The sequence below is a fragment of the Bacillus rossius genome, chromosome 14, assembly GCF_032445375.1.
Source record: "Bacillus rossius redtenbacheri isolate Brsri chromosome 14, Brsri_v3, whole genome shotgun sequence".
NCBI lineage: Eukaryota > Metazoa > Arthropoda > Insecta > Phasmatodea > Bacillidae > Bacillus > Bacillus rossius.
In genome coordinates, this window is record NC_086341.1 from 41,555,167 (window position 1) to 41,578,505 (window position 23,339).

At 38.7% G+C, this 23,339-nt stretch overlaps 1 protein-coding gene across 1 annotated transcript; it reads right to left on the bottom strand.

Annotated features, from left to right (window-relative positions):
* Positions 1 to 9,275: 9,275 nt before the first annotated feature.
* On the bottom strand, positions 9,276 to 13,796 carry LOC134539054 (endo-polygalacturonase-like). Its single transcript, XM_063380762.1, has 2 exons — positions 13,730 to 13,796; positions 9,276 to 11,738 (listed from the first exon to the last, which is right to left on the bottom strand). Exon 2 carries the CDS (start codon positions 11,722 to 11,724, stop codon positions 10,477 to 10,479), a length of 1,248 nt encoding a protein of 415 aa, XP_063236832.1. The 5' UTR covers positions 11,725 to 11,738; positions 13,730 to 13,796; the 3' UTR covers positions 9,276 to 10,476.
* Between the last annotated feature and the right edge of the window lie 9,543 nt (positions 13,797 to 23,339).

The window sequence follows — 23,339 nt, forward strand, 5'->3', positions numbered from 1 at the left end:
TACGAAAGATGTTACCGATACTAAATTTTTGGATAGTCTTAATCTGCTTGGTGTTTTTAATGAGCCAAAGTCTTGCTGTGTACGTTTGTCATTATTCTCCCTTTCATAGCTCGACCACCCAGGTGCAACTTTTGGAGCGAAATACCTTTTTCAGATTTTGCTTTTTTGTATTGATAGTTACCCAGGGTGAGTTGGGGACGGGATCCCCTTTCCAATTTGATCGGAAGGCGGGTTTCATATTTATACTGGAAATATTTTGTAAACTTCTATAAACTGCTGGAACATTTTAAGAACTTAATTTACATAACATATTTATGTTCTCCAATACTACAAAATGATGGATTAAATATTTTCTCTTCCATGCAGTGAAAATATGACAATTTTTTTAACATTGAATAGTTTACATCGCAGCATTGAATAGCTTAGAAAGAATTTCATATTTTATGTCAACTATACTAATTATTTAATTTTTTTCAAACACTATTTTTGTCCCTTGCACTAATAAGGTCGTATAAAATTTTCTTTGCATCCAGGTTTAAGATAATATTAACATGGTTTAAAATAAATTAAAACGAATTTGGTACTAAGAAAGTTTTAATTTTTTTTTATTTCAACCCATTTATTTGCGGTAATAATTTGTTTCATCAAAAATTGTTTCCGCTATAATTTTAGATGAAATTTTGGATTTATACAATAAGTATAACATATGATAGTAAGAATATATATTTTGAAAAATAATATATATTTTTTTTAACTATAAACCTTATTTCCACCCCTTGCATTAATGGCACACAAAAATTTATTTTAACAATAGTTTTAGGTAATATTTAGACAGTTAAAATAAAAATAAGAATGGATTCGATATTGTACTGTGTAGGGAAGTTTTATTTCTCATTCCAACCCCTGTTTTTTTCTCGACACATTCAATCATGGTTGGTCGTGTAAAAAACTTATTCGTACAAAATAATTTGTTACTATTCTTACGGTGTTATATTTTCTATACTAGGGGAGCGACTTTTCTGTTTTTTTTAATAAACCTTCCCTATTTCCATCCCTTTGGTCGGATGTTACCCATTAAAGAACTAGACCAAGATTTTCCACTACTAGATTTAACGAATCACTTTGGAAGTGATTTGTGAAGAAAAATTGAGACAGTTGTGTACACAATATTGTGATATATGAGTTGACGATGGTTTTGGGTCCATGGACCATGAAACGAAAAAACTATATTAAAATTCTCCTAAAGTCGCACCACGGTAACGGCTACAATACTATTTCCTTGAAATCTACCTTACAGTACTGTTTGTTCAAGGAGTAAATTACTCTAGCCAGCTATAGTCTTATGAAAAATTTAATTAATTTAATCTTATCTAATTTTTACCCAATTTTTTTTGTAATAAGTTTAAATTCGCACCGCTAACTAAATGCCACTTTTATTTCCCTGTCATAATTTAAACTATGGATTTCCCCCTCCCCCCCCCCCCCACCAAGATTTTTTCAGCCTATTCCAACCTCTACAATAATTATTTTTCATTTTGCTTTTCAAAAATATTTTTTTTAAAATTAAATGGTATTTTAAAATTCACCCATATTTACTTGGCATAATAGTAAAGAATATTTAATAAACTCTGTTTTGTTTATACAAATGTCTTGAGGACTGGCAAATGCTTGCTATATCACTTTCAGCTTATTCATGGTGATTGTCACGGGGTTCAGTCAAAAATTCCAGAAGTGGCCCGTCGTGGATAAAAATGGGTAAAAGGGCAGAATCTACACGGGATGGGGGGTTTACGAGAGAGGAGGAACGTGTAATCTGTTGGTGTGGTGGATAGATGAGAGATGGGAGAACAATATAAACATGTTGAAGGGGTTGACAGTTATTAATTAACCCAAATTCGCACATCCTTTTGTGTTGGGAATAATCTCTTTGTTCCCCCTACTTATGTTTCTCCGTTGCAAATTTTTGATTTACGAACGTATTACATGTTTGTCACATGGTAAAGTAAAGTGTAGCTTCATGAAACTGTATTTCCATATTTTTTTTGCGGAAAAATATATACGTTTAGTGATTAGTTTACCTACTCTTTGTCTCATTGAAATATGAGATGATTAATTGATGGTACTTTAAATTGAAACAAATTTCATGTATTTTAACATTATAAAGCTGAATGCAATGTTACATTTTAAGAGAACCTTAAATCGTGATTTAATGCATTTAGCATCATCAATTAGTACACTGCCATTTCCATATCAGAACGGGTTTAAATGTTTGAAATTATTTTAATTCATTTTTAAGTGCCTAAATTTATACATTTTGGGGCTTAAAGAACGTAGATTTAATAATCAACGTTATGTTTGCATTAATAGTAACTAAGGACAATTTATATAAGCATGGCCAGATAAAGTATGTCGTGTTACACTCTTCAGTCATAACAGAGTAAACCCAAGTTATGTTATTACTTTGTTAAACTTCACTCTCTCTTGATGACTGGGGTGACTAGTGGATCATTTAGTTTCAGGAGGCAAAGTAATGATTTCATCTAGATATTAGTACCTCTGTTTTTATTTTACTTTTGATTATTTTCACAGTAAGATGATATTTGAAAGCTTTCACAAAGCCCTAACTAAGCGGATCCTGGACATGGCTTTTAACTGCCAGGACAAGATATCAAGGGGTGACGGGGAGGGGCTGAATTTAAATATTCAGCACTGACTGCTGCATATTTATAAATTGAATAACATATATATATATAACATGGATTTAAAATTACATATTAAAAGAATAGGCCGACCCTTATTAGACAGTTTCATTGATCATTAACACAATTTAAATAAAATACGCAACAATAAACAGATTAAGTTCCTTTTACAATAAGCTTCCTAGGAGTGAGTAAAGTCCTGAATAAAATTTTTTATGGTGTTCGAGAATCAGTTCAACGTCGTGGCTTAATGTTATTCTGAAGATCTAGAAACTGAAGAACTTGAAGTTTGACGATGGCTGGCCACAGTTATGCTCCTAACGAGGCGTCAGCGCGCCCTAGTCGTCCTGCTTGCTGGAGGGAGGACTCGAGGGTGGAGTGGTCAGTTCGGCATCTGGTCCTTGGGAACTTGTCCGGTTATTTGACCCTGTCTGTGAACAGATCCGAAACACACATGTTGTAACGAGTCCCACTGTAACGAGTAATTTGTTGAGAGTTGTTTATCTACATAACTATTTGAAAATTTTAAACTCAGCCGGTAAAATATTCCTATAGATATAATTATATCTGCCATCGGCTAGTTAAAGAGCAGGGTATTCGTGGGCAAATTTTAGAAGCTAGGTTCTTAACTTTAACAAATTATTAAATTATTAAAGTTCGAGAAGTTAGGCTTATTTATAATTTAAACTCAATATTAACAAGACTCTAGACTTAAAATTAATTACTTACTCAGTTCATATCTTTTCAATATTACTTCAGGATTACGAAAAAAAATAATCTCTAGTTCAAGGATGTCCAGCGTTCGCACAATCGTTGACGTTATAGTCTCTGTATCGGTCGTAGTTTCCTCTTGATATTCCAGGGGTTAGAATCTCGAACCTGTTCCATCTTCGGTATTTACATGTTGCACTTACCGCATATTAATACCGAAGTCTGTATATTCGTTTCGGACAATCTAATCGCCAACGTCACCAAAAGTGAACGTAATTCGCGTCGTCTATCACAGTTTGATGATCTTTAACACGGATGATGCTCGAATATGGTAAAGGTGCGGCTCTTGAAGTGATTGCACGCACAGCATCAGTTCTCAAAGACTCTCATGTTAAGGTAGATCAAATTTTAATAGTGCGTCTCTTGGTAGATATGTATAATCGCACGATTAATTCACTTGTAAAGTCGGTAGTTTCTTCTTTAGCGCGACAAATCAATCGTACCGACATGGATGAATCCATCCACGACAATAGTATATAGTAATCTTGAGAGTTCACTCAAAATACTGAAGTAATTTTATAGTCTATTTATATAATTCTACTAAATAATTTTATGATGCAACTTCAGTAACTTACGAACATTTAGTATTGCTGAACTCAGACTTGACATTTATTCATGAAATCCCTTTCACAAGCTAATGACTCTGCCAAACATTCTTATTATCTCTCCATTCTTTTAACAAAGATAGAATATCGTACTAGAAAACAACATTGATTATAAATTTTAAACAACTATAGAGATCGATGATGATACACCAATTATAACTAACACATCAATGATATTAAAATAAACATGACATACATATATTCAATTAAGGTTGCTCTTTATAGAATTGCCCCACTTAAAATGTCCAATGGCTTCTTCAATGGGCATTTTACCGAAGAAATGTCTTTCCTTTTATGACATTCACAAATAATACAAAATACATGATATCCATGAACATATAACTTATACTTTAACAATACGAAAACAAATAAAAATATGTGCTTAGAGTCTATTCAACATAAAATACAGACGAATATAGACATACCTATATGTCAAAGAAAACCAACTCAATTACCTATGTAATCACCTCTCAACAAATTATTCTTCAGATCAAAATATCTACTTTAACACTAATATTCACACAAAACACTAAACAACAAATATAATCCTGCATCAAAACTAATTTTATACCAACATTTGATATTTGCGAAGTTGAGTTGTATTAAACTTTCCTATAATTTTTCCATCGTCAATATTAGATAATTCATAACAGTTTTCTCTAATAATTTAGCTACTGCCTTCATCCGGACCACCCCATCGTGATTCGCGTGAAGTATGGCCATCATGTCCGGTCGTAACTTGAGGGGTATAACTACTCTGTTGCCCCATAGTAGACAATCCTTGTGAACCGACAATTCATCCCGCCTCACATAGTAGGGCTGCAATTCGGGCGCGCCTTTACCTGGCCATCCTGTCTTGACAAACTGTATCACTGCAGATAAAACTGAATCCTTTTCTGTTTCTCTTGCTATAGCCCCGGGCTCCAGGATCAGACGAGGTGAATCTTGCAGCATCAGCACCCGTGTATCTTCCTCCAACAGCAGAACTTCTGGGGGGATTGGCACTTGGACCTCTGGAACCTGGACTGGCAATCTACTTAATGCATCCGCATGACCGATTTGAGATCCTGGCCGATATTCAAGCTCGTATTCAAACATGGCCAACTGTAAACTCCACCGCAACAACCTTGGAGACAGAGACTCAGGAATGGCCTTCGTTGGATGCAGTAACCGAAGCAAGGGCTTGTGATCAATTACAATCTTGAATGGTCTGCCAATAAGGTATTGCTTGAACTTTGTTACTCCGAACATTACAGCTAAAGCTTCCTTATCAAGTTGTGCATAATTTCGTTCACTTCTCTGCAATGTCCTGGATCCAAATGCTATGGGTTCCTCCAAGCCATCTTCCATCTGGTGTGCCAATACTGCTCCAACTCCATAGTCCGAGGCATCACATGTCACAATCACCGGTTTATCCAAGTCATAGTGTACCAACACTTGGTCAGACTGCAAAAGCTGTTTCGCCTTCTCAAAGGCTTCCACATGTCTCTCTGTCCATTTCCAACTTACAGCATCATCCAGTAACCGATGCAACGGTTCCAAAACTTCAGTTCGACCTTTCAAGAACCTGTCATAAAAGTTTAGCAGCCCCAAGAAAGCTTGTAGTTCTTTCTTGTTCTGTGGCACTGGTGCCTTATGTATGGCTTGTACTTTGCTTAGAAGGGGGTGGACCCTATTGCCATCCACAAGATGACCCAAGAAGGTAACTGCATTCACCGCAAACTGACACTTTGACCTTTTTAATACCAACCCTGCATTTTCTAGTCTCCTCAGCACTTCCTCAACACGTACCATCAATTCCTGTTCGTCCCTACCACTGATCAAAATATCGTCCAACAATACAACTGTACCAGTGACTCCGGCTAGCAACATTTCCATTAGCCACTGGAAGATGGCAGGGCCACTACTGACCCCAAAAGGCAGTCGCCGTACCCGAAACAACCCCTTCATTGTGTTAACCGTTAGTAACTCTGCCGTCACTTCATCCACCGTCACCTGCAAATAAGCCTCCTCAAGGTCAAGTTTCGTAAAAATCTGTCCACCTACCAGCATTGCAAAAGCTTCGTTGATAGTAGGCAAGGGATAAACTTCCGCTAACGCAACATTGTTCACTGTGCTCTTATAGTCCCCGCACAATCTCACTGATCCATCACGTTTCATTATAGGCACCAATGGAGTTGCCCATCTGTAAGAAGCTACTGGTTCATACACACCCCGTTCCACCAGTCTATCAATCTCACCGCGAACCTTTTCCCTTAATGCAAACACTACCGATCGGCACTTCCTGAACACAGGTTGACTGCCGGGTTTTACCACTAGTGACACTTTTAGTCCTCTGTACATCCCAAGTTTATCTGTCCTGAACACTAAGGGGTATTGCTTCAACATAATATCTAACATGTTGTCATTGCAGCACACCCCAACACGATTAACCCCAACTAGTGTTATGCCTAGTGGCTCTAGCCACGAACGACCCAACAAACTAGGGCCCTTACCTTGTACTACCAACAGTTACAGAGGTATACTTTTTCTGGCCTTGAACTACACCTCCGCCTGTTTAGTGTCCAACACATCCAGTGGTTCTTCCGACCAAGTACGTAGCACTAAATTACCCTTCATCAGGGGCGACTCTTCTGGCCATAACCGTTTGAAAGTCTGTCTACTAATAATAGAGTAACCTGCTCCTGTGTCAACTTCCATGGTGATTAGTTTCCCATCCAACCTAACCTCCACACACAGTGGACCATGCTTGCTTTTATCACTCATATTATACAAGGTGTACTCACCCTCATCTGGGTCAGATGTCTCCCCATCCATATGTTGTACCTGGTGTGCCTCCTTCCGTGTCGCGCCAGTTACCACCGCTCGAGGTGGCACTTGACTCTTCTTTTTTGTTAGACACGCCCTTTCAATGTGACCCCGGTTATTACAAAATCTACAGACCGTAGAGGTGTGCCAGCATTTATCGGCAGAATGACTGCCATTACACCGCCAACAAGTTCGGTTCTGGGGTAACTGTGCGCCCTGCTGAGCTTTACTCCCTCCTAGTGGCTTCACTGCTGTGCCCACTGTGACCTTCCATACATCACCAGACGATTCCGGAATATCTTTGCCTCTCAACTCGACCAGGTCCCGCCCAGTTGCCTCCGCTGCCGTCACAATGTCTACTGCATCATTGAAGGTTAGTTTATCTTTGGCCAGCAACGCCCGTTGTACCACGCGATCTTTAACCCCGCAGACCAAACGAAGGCGCAACATGCGTTCGATATTCGGAAAATTTCAGTGAACGCTTAATCTGCGCAGCTCAGCCACATAAACAGCAATAGATTCCCCGTCGGTTTGGTCCCGCTTCAAAAACTTATACGTCTCTACAATTTCACTGGCTTTAGGTTCAAAATGGTCCGTAAGCTTACTGAGAACATCGTTAAGTGATGTAGCATCCGTAGACGTTGGTGCTAGTAACGATGTCACCAAATTGTAAGTTTCAGCACCACACACGGTAAAAAATACAGCACGTTTCGTAACATCATGGTTAATTTTATTTGCCACAAAATAAAACTGTAGCCTTTCGCGGTACGATCTCCACGATTCCCGACCCACATCAAACTCTCTAATTGAGCCAATTAATGCCATTTTCCCATTTCCCTGCGGCAATTAGCTGGAATACTTAATCCTCGTCGCCACTTTTACATGTCCTGTTTACTGCAAACCAGACTTTTTACAACTAGTGTGGTACGCCAGACAACCAACATACCAAAACACACACACTACCAACCTAACACCACCACACTGTTCGGAACAACACAAAACAGTTTCCAGACAATACACAACAAAATACTTGAAATTATACTAGTAATCAGATTTTTAAAATGCAAGAATAATTAACCTTTATTGCCGAAATTGTTGTTGTAATAAGCAATGAAAACCACATTAACTTTTCTCTTCACTTTATAAACAGTCGAGTGGAAGAGAGATAGATGCAGCATAAGCATACAATGAGCGTAACGGGACACAGTGTAATGGAACAATGTGCGTAACGGGACACAGTGTAATGGAACAATGTGCGTAATGGGACACAGCGTAACGGAACAATGTGCGTAATGGGACACAACATAATGGAACAATGTGGGCAACGGGACACTTTTTCGTGCGTGCAGCCGGCGTTCATCGATTTATTAGACGTCACGTCAAAAAACGGAGTGACGTCCTGATGCCGGAGATACGGTGTGGTCAGTCCGGTGTCGCGGCGCGCAGTAAGTTTGGGGCGGCAGCGACTCGTAATTAAAAGGCGAAGTCAATCAAAAGAAAGGGTGAAGGCTTCTGCTTCCGGATCGAAAGGTTCCGAAGATTACCGAGAAGCTTGTCGAGAAATACGGACTTCGATATCTCGAAGTTGGTGGTACTGGCCGATGTCAGCGCGACCTACTGAGGTGTGTCTGAACCAAGTAGAGGTCGACTCACACGAAGCTACAGTTAAAGCATGGGCCTTATGGAGCGGACTAGGCCAGCGCTCTGGTGGCCTGGGAAGCAACTACGGGGCACTGTTTGCTGCGGGAGACGCCAGGGGGCAGGCATTTAGCGGGCGTTCAAACACCCAGGGGAAATGATTCGTAACACTACCGCTAGGGGACATAAGCATGTACTTTTGGGACTGCAGTCATGGCCTTGGGACAGGCCGACCCTGGCCGGGGTTAGTGGCCGGTCAGTGCTCTGGGCAGTGTTCCCAGGAAAACTTGGAGAAGGGGAGTGGGTGGAAACTGCTGTGACAGTGGGAACAAAGCTCTACTGACCCGGAGGCAGGACTGGACGTTGGTGAAAATGACTCGAGATCATGCAATGGAGTGCTCACGTCAGGCGAGGTCTTAGAAACAGCCTGCCGTGATAGCTTGCAGGACATAGCAGTTCTTGTCACGGCTCGGAGGCGAATTACAGGCGACGTTCGTGCGCCAAGGCGGGAATAAAATTATACTCAGACTGACTCGCAAAAGACTTGGCAAAATCAGATCTAGGGATAGGAAAAATTGGGGAGACAGGTCTGACAAAGATTTAACTGGAGTGTACATTAGGAGGAACAAGTTTAAGTTCTTGGAGCAAAAGAATGACTGGTAACAGAAATTTTCAAAAACTCGAATTTAGAATTGTGCCAAAAATACTAGTTGGCGGCACAGTTCCTACATGCAGTAATTATTTACATACACACTTTCTTATTTTAACTGAATCATTTATTGCTGTAGATTGTATAACATCCCCACTCAATCATGAGTCTGTAATATTACATGGTTTGCCAGCTTAACTAACTCTAATATAAATAAATAACGATGGGATGTACAAAGTACTTGTAACGCACGATTTTGAGAACAGAATGGCTTAATTTATTTGTTGCAGCGTAAAATAAATCGAGTGTATCTTGATATTCTTAAAGTCGAAGTAGATATTTTCATTGCAAATTCTCCGATTCATTAGTTCAGAGTTGATCGAACAGTTGCGACAAGTATCTACACTTTATATATGTTTAATTTGTATATGGATATTTAATATTTTCTTTTTATACACTAGATAATAATGTCACAGGAAGATAAACAAATTCTTGATTTTCATGATTCAGCAGTTTATATGTTACACCACAAAATGTTTATTTTCTTGTACAAACACACAAACCATTATTGTATCTGAAATGTTATTTGGAAACACACATTGTTTCATTTACATTATCATCCGATTTTTCGGAATATTAATTTTATTTGTTTAGTGGGAAACTGCATTTTATTAAGTTTCTTTATCAACATCACAAATAATCAATCATTTATTACATCGAATTGTACACAAATATATTTGGTTGTAAGTAACCAAAAAAAAAAATAGTATTTTTAACTATTTAAAAATCAACTCTCTTCTTTCATTCAATTCTGAGCAATAAAAAATACTTTATTTTTTTGTTTAACCAAATTGTAAGTATGTCACAAATCTGAAGATTTCTGCGATATAACAAATAAATGCCTATGTATATATTAGTCTAATATGTTACTTTCACACAGTAGAATTAAGGCTCATACAATAATAAATATATGTTTTTAGTTGCAATTCATTTTTATAATGACATCAGTTTAAATTACACCCAGCGTCTACCACTGTCAATACATACATCATTGTAATTTTAAATGTTAATGACTATCATTTTATGTAGGCGAGCACAGATAAACTTTCACTGGCATTTAGGATAGTAACCTGCATTTCCACTGGAAAGGAAACTATGTTCAGGAGATGACAACCATTAATACAATAATCCTACAATTCTACATCCAAAAAGATCGTGCAGATAAATTAAAGAAACATTTAGTTCTATAAAATTATATTGCTGAAATCACCCAAAGACTAGAAACACTGTGAGTTATAAGTATTGACTAAATATTGCCAGTGTATCCACAATATTTCTCTTTGCTCGCATCGTCTAATACTGTACCACTAATGTTAGCAAACCTCGTTATCCATTGTGAACCTTTGGTGACATGAATATCATTCAGTTTGACCGTAACTTGATTGGACTGACTCAGCCCAATAAACTTGTACTCCCCCTGAGTCAGCACCCACATGTTGTCGATGCTGATGTCGTTGACCTTCGGAACCCGGGTGCCATTTTGGTGCCTGTACACCATTTCCATGAAAATGGGGTTCTTCACGCCGCCGCAGACGCAGAGGTTCTCGTAGGAGACCCGGGTCACCGCCCCCCCTCGGTACGTGTTGGTCTTGATGTGCACCCCGTTCTTGGAGCCGTTGAAGGTCACCCCGGACACGAACACGTCGCTGACCCCGTGGTCGGTGCCGCTGCCGATGGACAGTCCGTTCCCGTGGTCGAAGTGGTTGTGGACCACGGAGATGTGTCTGGCCGGCGCGGTCACGGCCGAGATGCCCACGTTGTCGTCGCCGATGCTGACGTGGCAGTGGGCGATGGTGACGTTCTGCGAGCCGACGGGGTCAATGCCGTCTGTGTTCCGCGCGCTCGCCGGCGCCAGGATGGTGAGCCCCCACGCCGTCAGGCCGTTCGTGTTGGTGATGTACACCGTGAAACGTGGGGAGTTCTTCAGCGTGACTTCGTACAGCGTGATATCCGTGGAGTCGTTTATCTGTATGAGCCTGGGGTTGTTCTGGAACACACCCAGTAAAAGCGCTTCTTGAGAAAGCTCCCACCAGGTTTGGTTTTTCCCCGTCATGACCACGTCTCCTTGTCCATCGATTGTGCCTTTGCCGTAGATCCCACTGCCGCTGGCCTTGGCTATCGTGATGAAGGCCGTGCAGCCGAGACCGTACTCGTCCAGAGTGCCACACTTGTTCGAGCCAAGGTCGTACAGCGCAGGGTCCGTGAGAGCCTTCAAGGTCACTCCAGCGTCCACCAAGAGACTGACACCTGAGGGAACCACAAGTGGACCGGAATGAAATACACCAGACGACAATGCGACCGCTTTTCCCTTGGCGCAGGAGTCGAGAGCCTTCTGTATGGTTCTGGTGTCTTCTGAACCACTTGCTGTCAGCGAGGCACAGGTCTGAGGATTCTTGGGTTCCAAGACATTTCGTAGGTCTTGTGCAGTTACAAAACCAACTAAAGCCAACATAGAGTAGAGTAAGAGTAAGACAAATTGATGTGGTGGCTGCATTTTCGAGAAGTCACCTGAAAAAAAAATATTATAAAAGATTTTCTCATACATAAGCTTTCGCAAATAAAGTAAATTTAGCAAATAATAAAGTGAAAAACATGTTTCTACTCTAAACCTAATTTTGTTCAACCTTTTATGTATTAGTAGTGTATATTAGCCGGTACTGACACGTGGTGCTAGGTGTGGAGCCGGAGCCGAACCACCATCTTGGATTTGTGACTGCACGGCGGCCATTTTGGACTCATTAATGAATCATAAATGACTCAAAAATGATTAAAAAGGGCTCAAAATGATTTAAAAACTCCTACAAATTACCTGTTTTCGCGGGAAAAGTTCACATTTTGAAAGAAAATTTTCCATTTTTGTCCTTAAAAATGCCTTCTGCTTTGAAATTCCTAAAAATTGCTTAAATTCCTTAGCGACCAACCGATCTAAGCCACACCTTGACAATAAGGATGTAATGGCTGCCATCTTTGATTACAAATCACCGTTGCAATTTCCGTTATTGCCGCAATCTTGAAAATGTGTACTTAATATCCGATTTTAAAGAAAAAGTTAAAATTCATTACAAATATATTAATCAAAATTTGATAAAAATATTTTAAAATCCTTTTGCAAATTTCGTTATGTTCGCCATCTTCGCCATCTTGGATTCTTTAATGTTGCACATTTCGTTACAACCACCATCTTGGATGTGTATGACATAATCGTGGTGCGTTTCTTTACTGACATCATCTTGGTTTCTAGATCGTTTATCTTTTCGTTACGGCCACCATTTTGAAAATTCGTATTAATTAACCTAGAAATTCTAGAAAAGTTCCAAAAACCATCAAAAAATCACTCATTAATTTACTGATTTAATCGATATTTATTTCGATCCTTTGTCACTGCAAAAAAGGTTATTGAATTTAAAATATCACAAAAGGGACAGGTTAGAGAAATAAAACACAAGTTCATTTACAAACATAAAATTGAGTGATTTTATGATGGTTTTTGGAATTTTTCCCGAATTTCTAGGTTAATTATTACGAATTTTCAAGATGGTGGCCGTAACGAAAAGTTAAACGATCTATAATCCAAGATGGTGTCTGTAATGACACGCACCACGATTTTCATACACATCCAAGATGGTGGATGTAACGAAATGTGCAATGTTTCTAGAATCCAATATGGTGACCATAACAAAATGAGCAATGGTATTTTTTAATATTTTTTATTAAATTTTAATTAATTAAATAAAAATTATCCATTTTAATTTTTTTCATTTAAATCGGATAAGAATTACAGATTTGCAAGATGGCGGCCATAACGGAAATTGCATTAGTGACGTCGTAATCCAAGATGGCAGCTATTACATCCTAATTGTCGGGGTGCGGCTTAGAGCGACTACGTCGCTAAGTAATTTAAGCCGTTTTTGGGTATTTCGAAGCCGATGGCATTTTTAAGGACAAAAATGGGAAAATTTCTCTAAAGATAGGAATTTTCCCCGTGAAAATGGGGAATTTTTAGTCATTTTGACTCATTTTTGAGTCCAAAATGACCGCCATGACGTTACAAATCCAAGATGGCGGTTTAGCTCCGACTCTGCACACTGCACCCTGTGACAGTACCGGCTATTATACACTACTAATAATGCTTGTCAAATTACTCTTTAAGGTCTCTAAATTATCAATGTCCAACGTGTGCTGATAAGCAATTTGTTACAAAATTAGAAATAAAACAACCATTTTTTCTCCAAACAAAATTATTACTTTTTTTTCAATTGTTTACGCATGCAGATTATACTAGTCATTCATCGTATGTAGTCTGCTGCACCTATTAGTTCATTAGTTATAGTTCGTTTCTTTGGTGATAAAAACATTTCGAAATTTCGCCAAGCATGTAGAAGTCTTGACCAATATGTTAGGCATACTTAGTAAAAACCAAGTATTTTAATGCCTGAAAAGTTTTGAGTTTTCCACTTATTATTGCACAGTGTAATTCATTACGAGTGAAGGATACTCACACTTGCAGTAGAGCTTGGACGAACCGCAAATGTTGGAAGAAACGTGAACAGTAACTCGTGTATCAGGCGATCACGGTGGTTGATAAAAGGTACACTTGAACTGGACATGCGATAAGATTGTACTTTTTTCTATTACTACCTTGTTTTTAATCTATTCGAAATGAGATAGCCGGCAGTGTTTTTGTCTGATGTTGGCAGAAGATGTCAGTTCCCGAAACGTCGCAGCTTTTTCGTCTGACGAATCCTTCTGTGTTCGTCTGTTCTGTCGTAGTTGTATTAGCCAGAATATCGGTTTAGTTTCATCGCTGTGTTCATCTGTGCATCGTTGTGTTTTCTTTGTTTTCATATATTGTTATGACCTAAGTGGAGAACTGGGTTCGTAAGGGGTAGCACTATTAAGTTTAAGTGCGGTTTTATTAATTACTAATATTTATATTACTAATAAATAATTGTTCTTAAAAATGTTTGATCACCAATCACCGGCATTAAAAAAAGGTTTATTCGCAAGTCACTCAATGTCTGCCAAGTTCCGCAGTTCGCACTCCTCACTGGAGCTAGGCTCGACAGTGGTTAGCCCCTTACCTCGCGCCTGTCCACACACACGGTCTCTCACCCTCTTCGCCGATGTCGCACTTCCCTTCGCTCGCAGAACTCTCGGAACTCGCTCGAAACTCTCGCGGAGTCCGGCGTCGCTGCTTAAATACCTGTGGCGCCCTTCTCGAACCGACGAGAGCCGCTGCGACAAGAGTCGCGTCATCCCAGGCCGAACCGACGCCCGAAACATCCAGAGAGGCGGTGTTTATTCTCGCCAGTCCACGCGGTGGCTTCGGGAAAACCGCAGAACTTCCAGGCCGCTAAATGGGTCATTGACTATGTCCTGAGGCGGGACGTTTCAAGGGGCGTGGAAGGGGGAGGGGGTACTAGCGAGGACCCTTGTAATCCGACCAGGCACACGTGGCATGCCTTACGTCAGTGGACGGCGCGTGACACGACGCGTTTGTCCTAGATCTATTTGTCATTAAGTTGTTTGTGCCAACCTAAGGACAAAATATGTTGGGACAAACAGCGCGCACTCTAGCGTGTTGAGAGATAAGGAACACGATCGCTCAAAGCCGAACCCAGTATCTCTCCCCCAATGCTTTACTACCTTTCAACGCAGAATACACCTCAAGCGTACGAAACGCTGCTCGTTTTTTCAGATATCTGGTTCATTTGTGTTTTTTGCAAACAGGCATGTGGAAGGAAGAAGAGTGGTTTTGTTATTTACTTCACTTGTTTTTAAACGTTTTGTTAGTTCTCCACTATTATTTTTTGTTAGTTAATGTTGAACGTTAGTTTAAGGTGGAATGTTATACAATATAATCAATAGTGACTAAAGTAAGCATATTTTTAAAAAAAATTTCGTGTATCGTCTTTTCAATGAACTGTTTAAACGATGGACATAAATTGAAAATTAATTGTGTTCAATATTCTTATTTAAGAGTAGACTAATTTTTTCCAGCACTGAAAATTCACCTGCTGAATGTTATAAAGAAATGATGAGGTGGAAGTGCATTTTACCAAAATCACTTCAATCACTTTCGCTGATTATTAAGTTTTACGTGCGTAGCAGTGAACTCTATTATTTGCTCTGTGCACAAGCAAAGCACAGCCATTATTACTTAAAACACTGTTTTAACTCTTATGGATAAATTCTTGTAAGATCTGATTGTTTTTGTTATAATGTTTAAATGTGAATTGATTGAGTATATGTACAAATGATTTTCCGTAGAAGTTGGTACATCTGCTAGATTTCATGCAAATATTAATTGTATTTAGGATTAATTGTATTTAGGTGCAATTTTTAGCTGATCTTGGAGAGTTTAACAGATTCTAGCAAATATGTTAAAATCATGCAAATCACGCCTGCATAAATGGGTAATATAATGTGAAGTAGCTGCACTGTCACGATCAGTAGCCTTTTTTTCTTAATTATTTTATTTTATTTTTAAAGTTCTGTGCACGAAGAAAATCATACTGTGTGAAATGTTCTACCTATGATATCAGACGTTTTTCTTTATTACCTTAGGTAATAATCTGATCGACTGGGAGAAACATAGAAATGAATGAACTGGGTTTAGAAGGGGTGTGTCGACCATGATGCCATAAGCGACCACAGCATAATCACTTTAATTTAAAATGCCAAGCTGAGACAAAAAAAGATAACAAGAACAGTGCTAAACAACACAATAATGATGAAACGTACAACGTACTTATAAACAATTTAAATAAAAATTTTTAAACAACAAAAAAAGAAAAAAATAGTGACTTTTGTAAGGTTCCTAAAACAAGATTAAAAAAAGCAAAAATACAATACAACACCATAAAAAGTGGGGGGAGGGGATTTTGTAAAATAATAAATAATTAAAAATATTATGCAAAAACCCAAAAAATAATATGTAATAGGTTCCATGAATGATTTTAACCATTTTTTATTATTAAATTTGTTTTGGATGAGGTCGAATCGTGTACTTCTAACTTAAGCTGTAAATGTTTTTAGTAAAATTTCATTATTATTATTTTGTAAAACCCCAAACAAAAAAAATCATAACTCAATTATATGAGTTTTTCTTAATAACTTTTATACATTTTTAAAACTAATGTGGTGACCAGGATATCGTTGGTGGATAGGGATAGAATAATATTCCTTTAAGAAAAACTAAGCTGCTTTATGGAAAAAAAAATGTTGTTGTGTATAGTGATCCTTATAGTGTAAATTATTTTAATCTGTGCGAAAACAGTCACAAATTGAAATACCAGTTTCACAGAGAATATTACACTTGAAGTCCTTTTAATAATCTCAGTATGCTGCAGCTGATGCAAGTTTGCTTACACTAAATATGCTAGACAACGACACTAACCTATGTTAAGTGCATTCCTTCATCTTAAAATTACACATTCTAATATTTTAATAGAGTACACTGTGAACTGTGTGTGATTATGTGGATTTAATTAAAATACATTAAATTCCATTAATTCAAATTCCATTTTGTTACTTTAATTTATTTTAAAGCAATTGCTTACAAAAATGTGAGGCCGGTCCCACCGGGAAAACACACCACTCTGGTTACCAAGTTTGAACACACAATTCCAAAGTAAACGAGATGTGCCCAGATCGGGCCTAACCTGCATGTTAAGAAATCAAAATCAAAGGGGAAATTATATAACCTAATGCGTAGTTCTTTCCAAGTGGCCGGAAAAACGTCAAGAAGAAAATAAGTAGGTTAACTATATTGGTTTTATTATACTGTTCAAAAAGCAAAAAAAAAAACAAAAAAAAACACTGTAAACAGATAATAAACAAAATAACCATCGGATTTCTACTTATTTGTAGTTTGAAAACCACACAATCCGAAATAGGCCAATTAGGCAAAAACATTTATGGCTGTATTTCTCAACATAATTATACTCTCCAAAATACATAAATAAATGTCTTGTAACTTAACACAGGTGATTGGAGAGCTAATGAAAAGAAAACTATTAATTGAAAGAAACATGGCAGCCACGAGAGCATTCAACAAACTCTTTTAACACTAATTGTAACCAGAAAAAATATAGCAAGAAAACAAAAACAAACTCGGGCCAAAAAAAAATGCCACATCAAAGAAAGTTACAAGAACCATTTAAATATTAAGTTCAACAACAACATCATTTATAATTTTTCTCCTGACCATTACAAATACTTAACTCTTCAAACACCCATTCTGACTCGCTCCCTATCTCTCTCTCTCTGCGTGTATTATTCCTCCACAGGGCCGGATTCAGAGGTCTGGAGGCCTCGGGGCAACAGAGGAGCGGAGGCCCCCTGGCCCCAAATTATTTTCCAAATAAAATGAACAAATTTTTTCAGTCGAGTTTTCCAATAAATAAATTATTGTGAAATCAAGTAGATTCTCTTAGTATTTAAAAAAAACATACATAAATAAAATCGGAGACAAGAATTATATGAAATTAAGTTTTAGTTTAAATGTAATATTTCTGTTAATATTTAACAATAATATAATCATGTATGTACAAAGTACTGTAGGTAAAGGTAAAACAGAGAAAAAATAATATCAAAGGATTTGTGGGGGCCCTTCGTTTGTGGAGGCCCCGGGGCTTTCGCCCCGGTTGCCCTTCCCTAAATCCGGCCCTGTTCCTCCATGTTTGGCTGATGGCCCTCTCCATGACTAACTGCCCAAAATGCCGCCGCCGTTTCCTCACATGCTCGGCCGGGAGCGTGTGACAGCGATACCACGAACTATTATGTTCCCATAACTCGCCATGTGTGACATCAATCAAGAATGCGACTCCGTCACTTTGTTCGAATCACTGGAAACGACGGCGGGGCGCGAAGTGTGCGAATTCAAGTTTAAGGTGGCTCACGGTCCCTGTAGGAAGTAAAAAGGCTGTCGCGTGTTGCTTGGCTTTTATTTAAATTAGTGTAGATGGCAGGCGGGGGGAGGTAAACCTTGCCCCTCAGTCAGTTGGCTAACTGATGCATGTTAGTGTCGTGATGTCTGTATTTACACCTCCCTCTCCCTCAAATACCTCTCAATTCTCCAGGAGAATATAGAGTTTTAGAGAATGTTACCGAAATTTCTGGAATGAACTTCACTACAGTCAAAACAATCGATACACAGACGAGTCTTAGTCATTTCTTCTTCTTCTTCCTAAGAACTCGGTTGGTACCCCTGAGTTTTGAGCTGTTTAGGAAGGAACCCTGATGTTTTCGCATGAGTTGCACAGCATTTTACTAGCACACAGCAGTACCTTATATGACTTGTGATGGCCATATGATGTAATACCCTCAGAAAGTAAACAGGTAAGGTTAGTGTTTCTCTCGTGTCCTTATGTGTTTTTATATGCAGAAAAGAAAACATTAAATTTATTGTGACCAAATACCCATTGTCACAAATGTTTTAAATTTTTTTACAGATAACATTGCATCTACCACTTGAAAACCTACATGTAAAATAAGTACAATAATGTTAATAATGGATTACTTGGAACTTAACTTAGTTAAAGCCAAAAGTGATTCAAAAATGTTGTTTATTCTCAATTAATACAAGAGGAAACCAATAATACACTTAATATCATATTACAGTAATATTTATTAGTAATGTGAAATGACAGTGTTACCATACCTTGATTATGGGCAACCTTTATTTACCACCATCAAGTATCTAATGTGAAACAATCTGCCTAAGTGGTAATCTGAATAAACACAATCAAATATGTGAACAAGGTACCAATAAACCCACACAGAAAACGAAATTCAAGAGTGAAGAAGTCGCCTGCTGTGAGCTCAACGCGACAGCAAGATGTCTCTTGAAGAAAGAGCTTTGCTTCGTTTAACTCATGCTCGTCCAGCATTCCCCACAATATGAGCTTCTGAAGGCATTTCCTTGTGTTCCCAGCTTCAGCGGCTACCAGTTTACCAGCATAAGACAGTGAGACAACTTTGAAGAATACCAAGACACCCCACAGAACAAAAGAAGAGTCAGTCCATGAAGATCCTTCAAAACCGAAGCCTGGCTTCAGAATGCTGAACACGAGTATAATTCCTGAAGCAAAATTAGAGATAATATCAAACAACATCGGTATACCATACAAAGATTTCACCAAGTCTATTACATCTTTCTTAGGAGGTTTAATTCCTGTTGCAGAAACTCAAATTCGTTCAAATGATTAGCCTTCGCAGTAGGTGGTGTGGGAGTGATTTTCCTTCGGAAAAGTGAGTTTATTTTCAAAGAGATTATAAACACTTTTGATTCGTGATCGACTATAAAATGGAATAGTATTTGCTTCAGAACACTGAACCGAAGCTATATTAACACCATCAGGAGCAAAATGAAACAGTCCATTATTATGCTAACACATTCGCAGTACCACAGTGTTAGATTGAAAATAGATCGAGCATGTTTCCAATCATATTCAACATCACACCTAAGAAGATATTCAATCCGAAAACTGCAAGCATGATGGGAATGACTAGAAACTGGATGGTGCTGGTTTTGCGGTACGACATTGGCACGTGAGTCAGCAAAATGTCGTCCACCACGGACATCCTTGCAGTGATTTCACCAGTGATGTGACGACCCTTGAAGAAGTTAGCCAGCATGTGCGAGATGACAGTGATGTAGAGAATCGTCAGGTTTAGGGATAACCCTAGTTTCACCCGATGGTAGGGTCCTAGAGAGAAAATACGTGTGGTTTCCAGAACGCTACCAAAGACCACCGCGGTGGTGCAGACGAGGTTGTAGACTGCTTGAAGAGATGATCGCCTGCAAGGTACGAGGCCAACTATCCCCAGGACCAGGCGGGAAGGCCACAGAGACGACTTTAAGTCCACCGGAGACCACCCACTAGGACTCATCCTGCAACACAAACAAAATTAATTTTTTTATAAACCCATACTCAACACGTACTTAATTAACAATAATATTCGTTATGTAATAAAAAATACATGTTCAGTATATTTTTAAGTCATAGAAACATAATTTATCCTTGCTTGTCGCAGTCTCCACGCTGGGTCTCATGTGTGCCGTCTCGTACGAGCTCCCATGCCCAGCGCTGGATGTAAGCAACCTCCACCCCCCCCCCCCCCATCAATGCCTGCTGCCGGAACCTAATTACGGCGTGCCTTAGCGGCACCTCTGATATTCACACAACGCCAGCATTTTCCACATGTACCCCGCCCCCCCCCCCCCCAAATCCCCTCATAAACCCACAGCACCATGGCACCTAAGTGCCAGATTTCCCTTTCCCCTCCCCGGGTCATAGTAAAGCCTGCCATTTTGTCACTAACACCTACCCTCCCCTTTTTCACTTTTCTTTCTGACCCTCCAGGCCTCCTCTGACAGCTGTGCCGTGTGAATCTGATCTCGCTTTAGTAAGCTTGATGGACATTTTACCATCCACGGAGCAGAACCTGATGGAAGCGGCGACACGGCGATGCATTCCCCGTTGGCATTGACCACGACATCAATGGAGAACTCTGTGGGATGTGTTCCATCGTCACCAACGACATCAAAGGAGACTGCAGCAGGTGTAGTTCCATCAGAAGAAGAGACTTTCGTGTCTGCAGTGCTGACTGCAGAGGAAAACCTTAATATGGACATAACATTTCCCCTTCGATGGAGACTTCAATGGCTGAAGTACCACTAGCACCAACGATGACCAATGAAGGTGCATCGGCATCTTCCCAGCATCGGTGTCGTCGTTACTGTGACAAGATTTCTCGAGCAACATTAATGCTCGCCGGAACGACAAGAGAGAACGTGCTAATGATCTTTCTCGCAAATTATTTAGTTGCAAGAAGTGTTGCAAACAATTGACAACCTGCAAAAGCCTGTTGTTCAGCAGTAAGTAAAGGTTTCATTGCGACAACGATGCATCGATGTGCATAAGAAAAATACCGGTAATTGGTTCAACTGCTGCAACATAATCTGGTTCGGGTCTGAAAGGTTCATCTTCATTCATTAGACATTCTTGCAGCTACTGTGATATGTCTTTGGCATTTTCCCATGATGCACGAAGACGCGAGAGGAGTAAATGTGTAAAGAATCCTTCTTGTACTAAGTTTCGCTGCGATGAGTGCCATGTTTTGTTTACATGTATTGACAGTTTGCGACGGCATGCAAAAAATGTAAAGGTGAAGTCCGTGTGCCTACTGTGGAACTACTTGCTGTAATTTCGACTCCTCGCTTTAGATTGGAGACTTGTGAGCGTACAAGCACAAAACCAGATGAGCAGCAACCGATTGTGATGACGCCTGGACAAAAAACTAAACCTAAGACTTCGCTCGGTGCATTACAGGTAAATGATAACGGATTTCATTTGGCGTAATCTGCATTTCGTGGAACGTTAAAAGACTAATATTATCTAAATATGTTTAGTGAGTCTAAGGACATTAGTTATTTTCTTGACGATATCAGGCAGAACATTTTCAATCAGCTTACTGATGAAGTAGCAACGAACGGAACTTTAAAATATAACTTGTGGTTGGACTGTGTATATGGCAAACCATATCCGTTCGAGGACAAAGTGAAGAAGTGTGGATTCAAGACAGTGAATACTCCCATTTACAATTCCGACGATGTGAAGTAGTCTGTTAAACACAGAATCGAGAAACTCTGTCGAGAAGAAAAAGGACTATGTAGGCAAAGGATCTGGCTGGTCTCTTGTCTTGAGGTAAGAATTAATCAGTTCAAACCAATGCAGTACTAAATCTTTATGTTTAGCAAGTGTTGCTGTACTAGTATGAGATCTATGTAATATATTGTATTAGTAAAAAATATTTTTTTAACCTCTCACTTTTATGTTACATTGATGTGATATTCATTTTTTTTATTTAACTATTAAAGAACAGAGGACAGGAGTCGATCGAAACAATCAGTATATTAATTGCATATTTATTTAATAATTTTTGGAATTATTTCCGAATTTCTAGCTAAATAATTACGAATTTCCAAGATAGTGTCCAAATTTCAAGATGACGGGCTCCACAGTAATAAAAAAATAATTACTGCACTCAAGTGGGATATTTTAAACAAAAATGATTGTAGCGCACTCTAGCAGACGAAAACAAGATGGTGATTTGCAGGAGACGAAAACGCGATGGCAGATGTGACATACAAGATGGCAATATATGTGCCTTGGCATTAGTGGTGGGAGGTCAGTCTGTCGATGGCTGCAGTGGAGGAAGGATGTCATCATTTTATATTTTTTTTATTTTTTCCCTCCCTGGGTTCGAACCAAGGTCATAAGTACGTGTTTTAAATAATATTTTTTTAATGGATTAATTTATTTATAAATTTTAAGTTTTTCCCAATAAAACCTGATAATTATCGATTTTTTTTAAATTGTTACTCGTGATGTCATAATCAAAGATGTCGAAATGTTTTTAAATAATTTTTTCCCTAAAATTTTTAATTTTTCTATAATAAAAATACGGAATTTCAAGATGGCAGCCAAAAAGAAAATACCATCTATATAGAATCAAGATGGCAGCCTTAACTAAACTGCAATGATGATGTCATACATGTCCAAGATGGCAGCAGTAACAAAATGTGCAATGGTGTTTTAAAATAATATTTTATTAAATTTTGATTAATTGATTTTTAATAAATGTTAATTTTTTTTCCCATTAAAATCTGATAATAATAATGAATTTTCAATATGGCGACCGTAACAAAAATTGCAACGTTCCAGAATACAAGATAGCAAAGATGACATCATAATTGACGAGGTGTGGCTTAGAGCGGCTTGCCCATGGGGAATTTAAGCCATTTTGGGGAAATTTCAATTCATTGCCATTTTTGACGAAAACATTGGAAAATTTTCCCTCAAAACGGGAATTTTTTTCCTCGAAATAGAGAAATTTTTAGGAATTTTGAGAAAATTTGATGCCATAAATGGCCGCCATGACGTCACAATCCTCAGATTGAATCCCGGCACCATCTCCACAAGCCTGAAGTCTGGGCTCGGACACACATTCTTATACTACTAATATCAATTTTCGGATTTTGTCGTTTTCCTGAAAATTACTTATGTATTTAATAGAAACAAATTCAAAAGTCCAATACTT

Bases quoted from the DNA above. Each gene is read 5' to 3' on its own strand.
- LOC134539054 (XM_063380762.1), bottom strand. From the start codon at position 11,724: ATGCAGCCACCACATCAATTTGTCTTACTCTTACTCTACTCTATGTTG.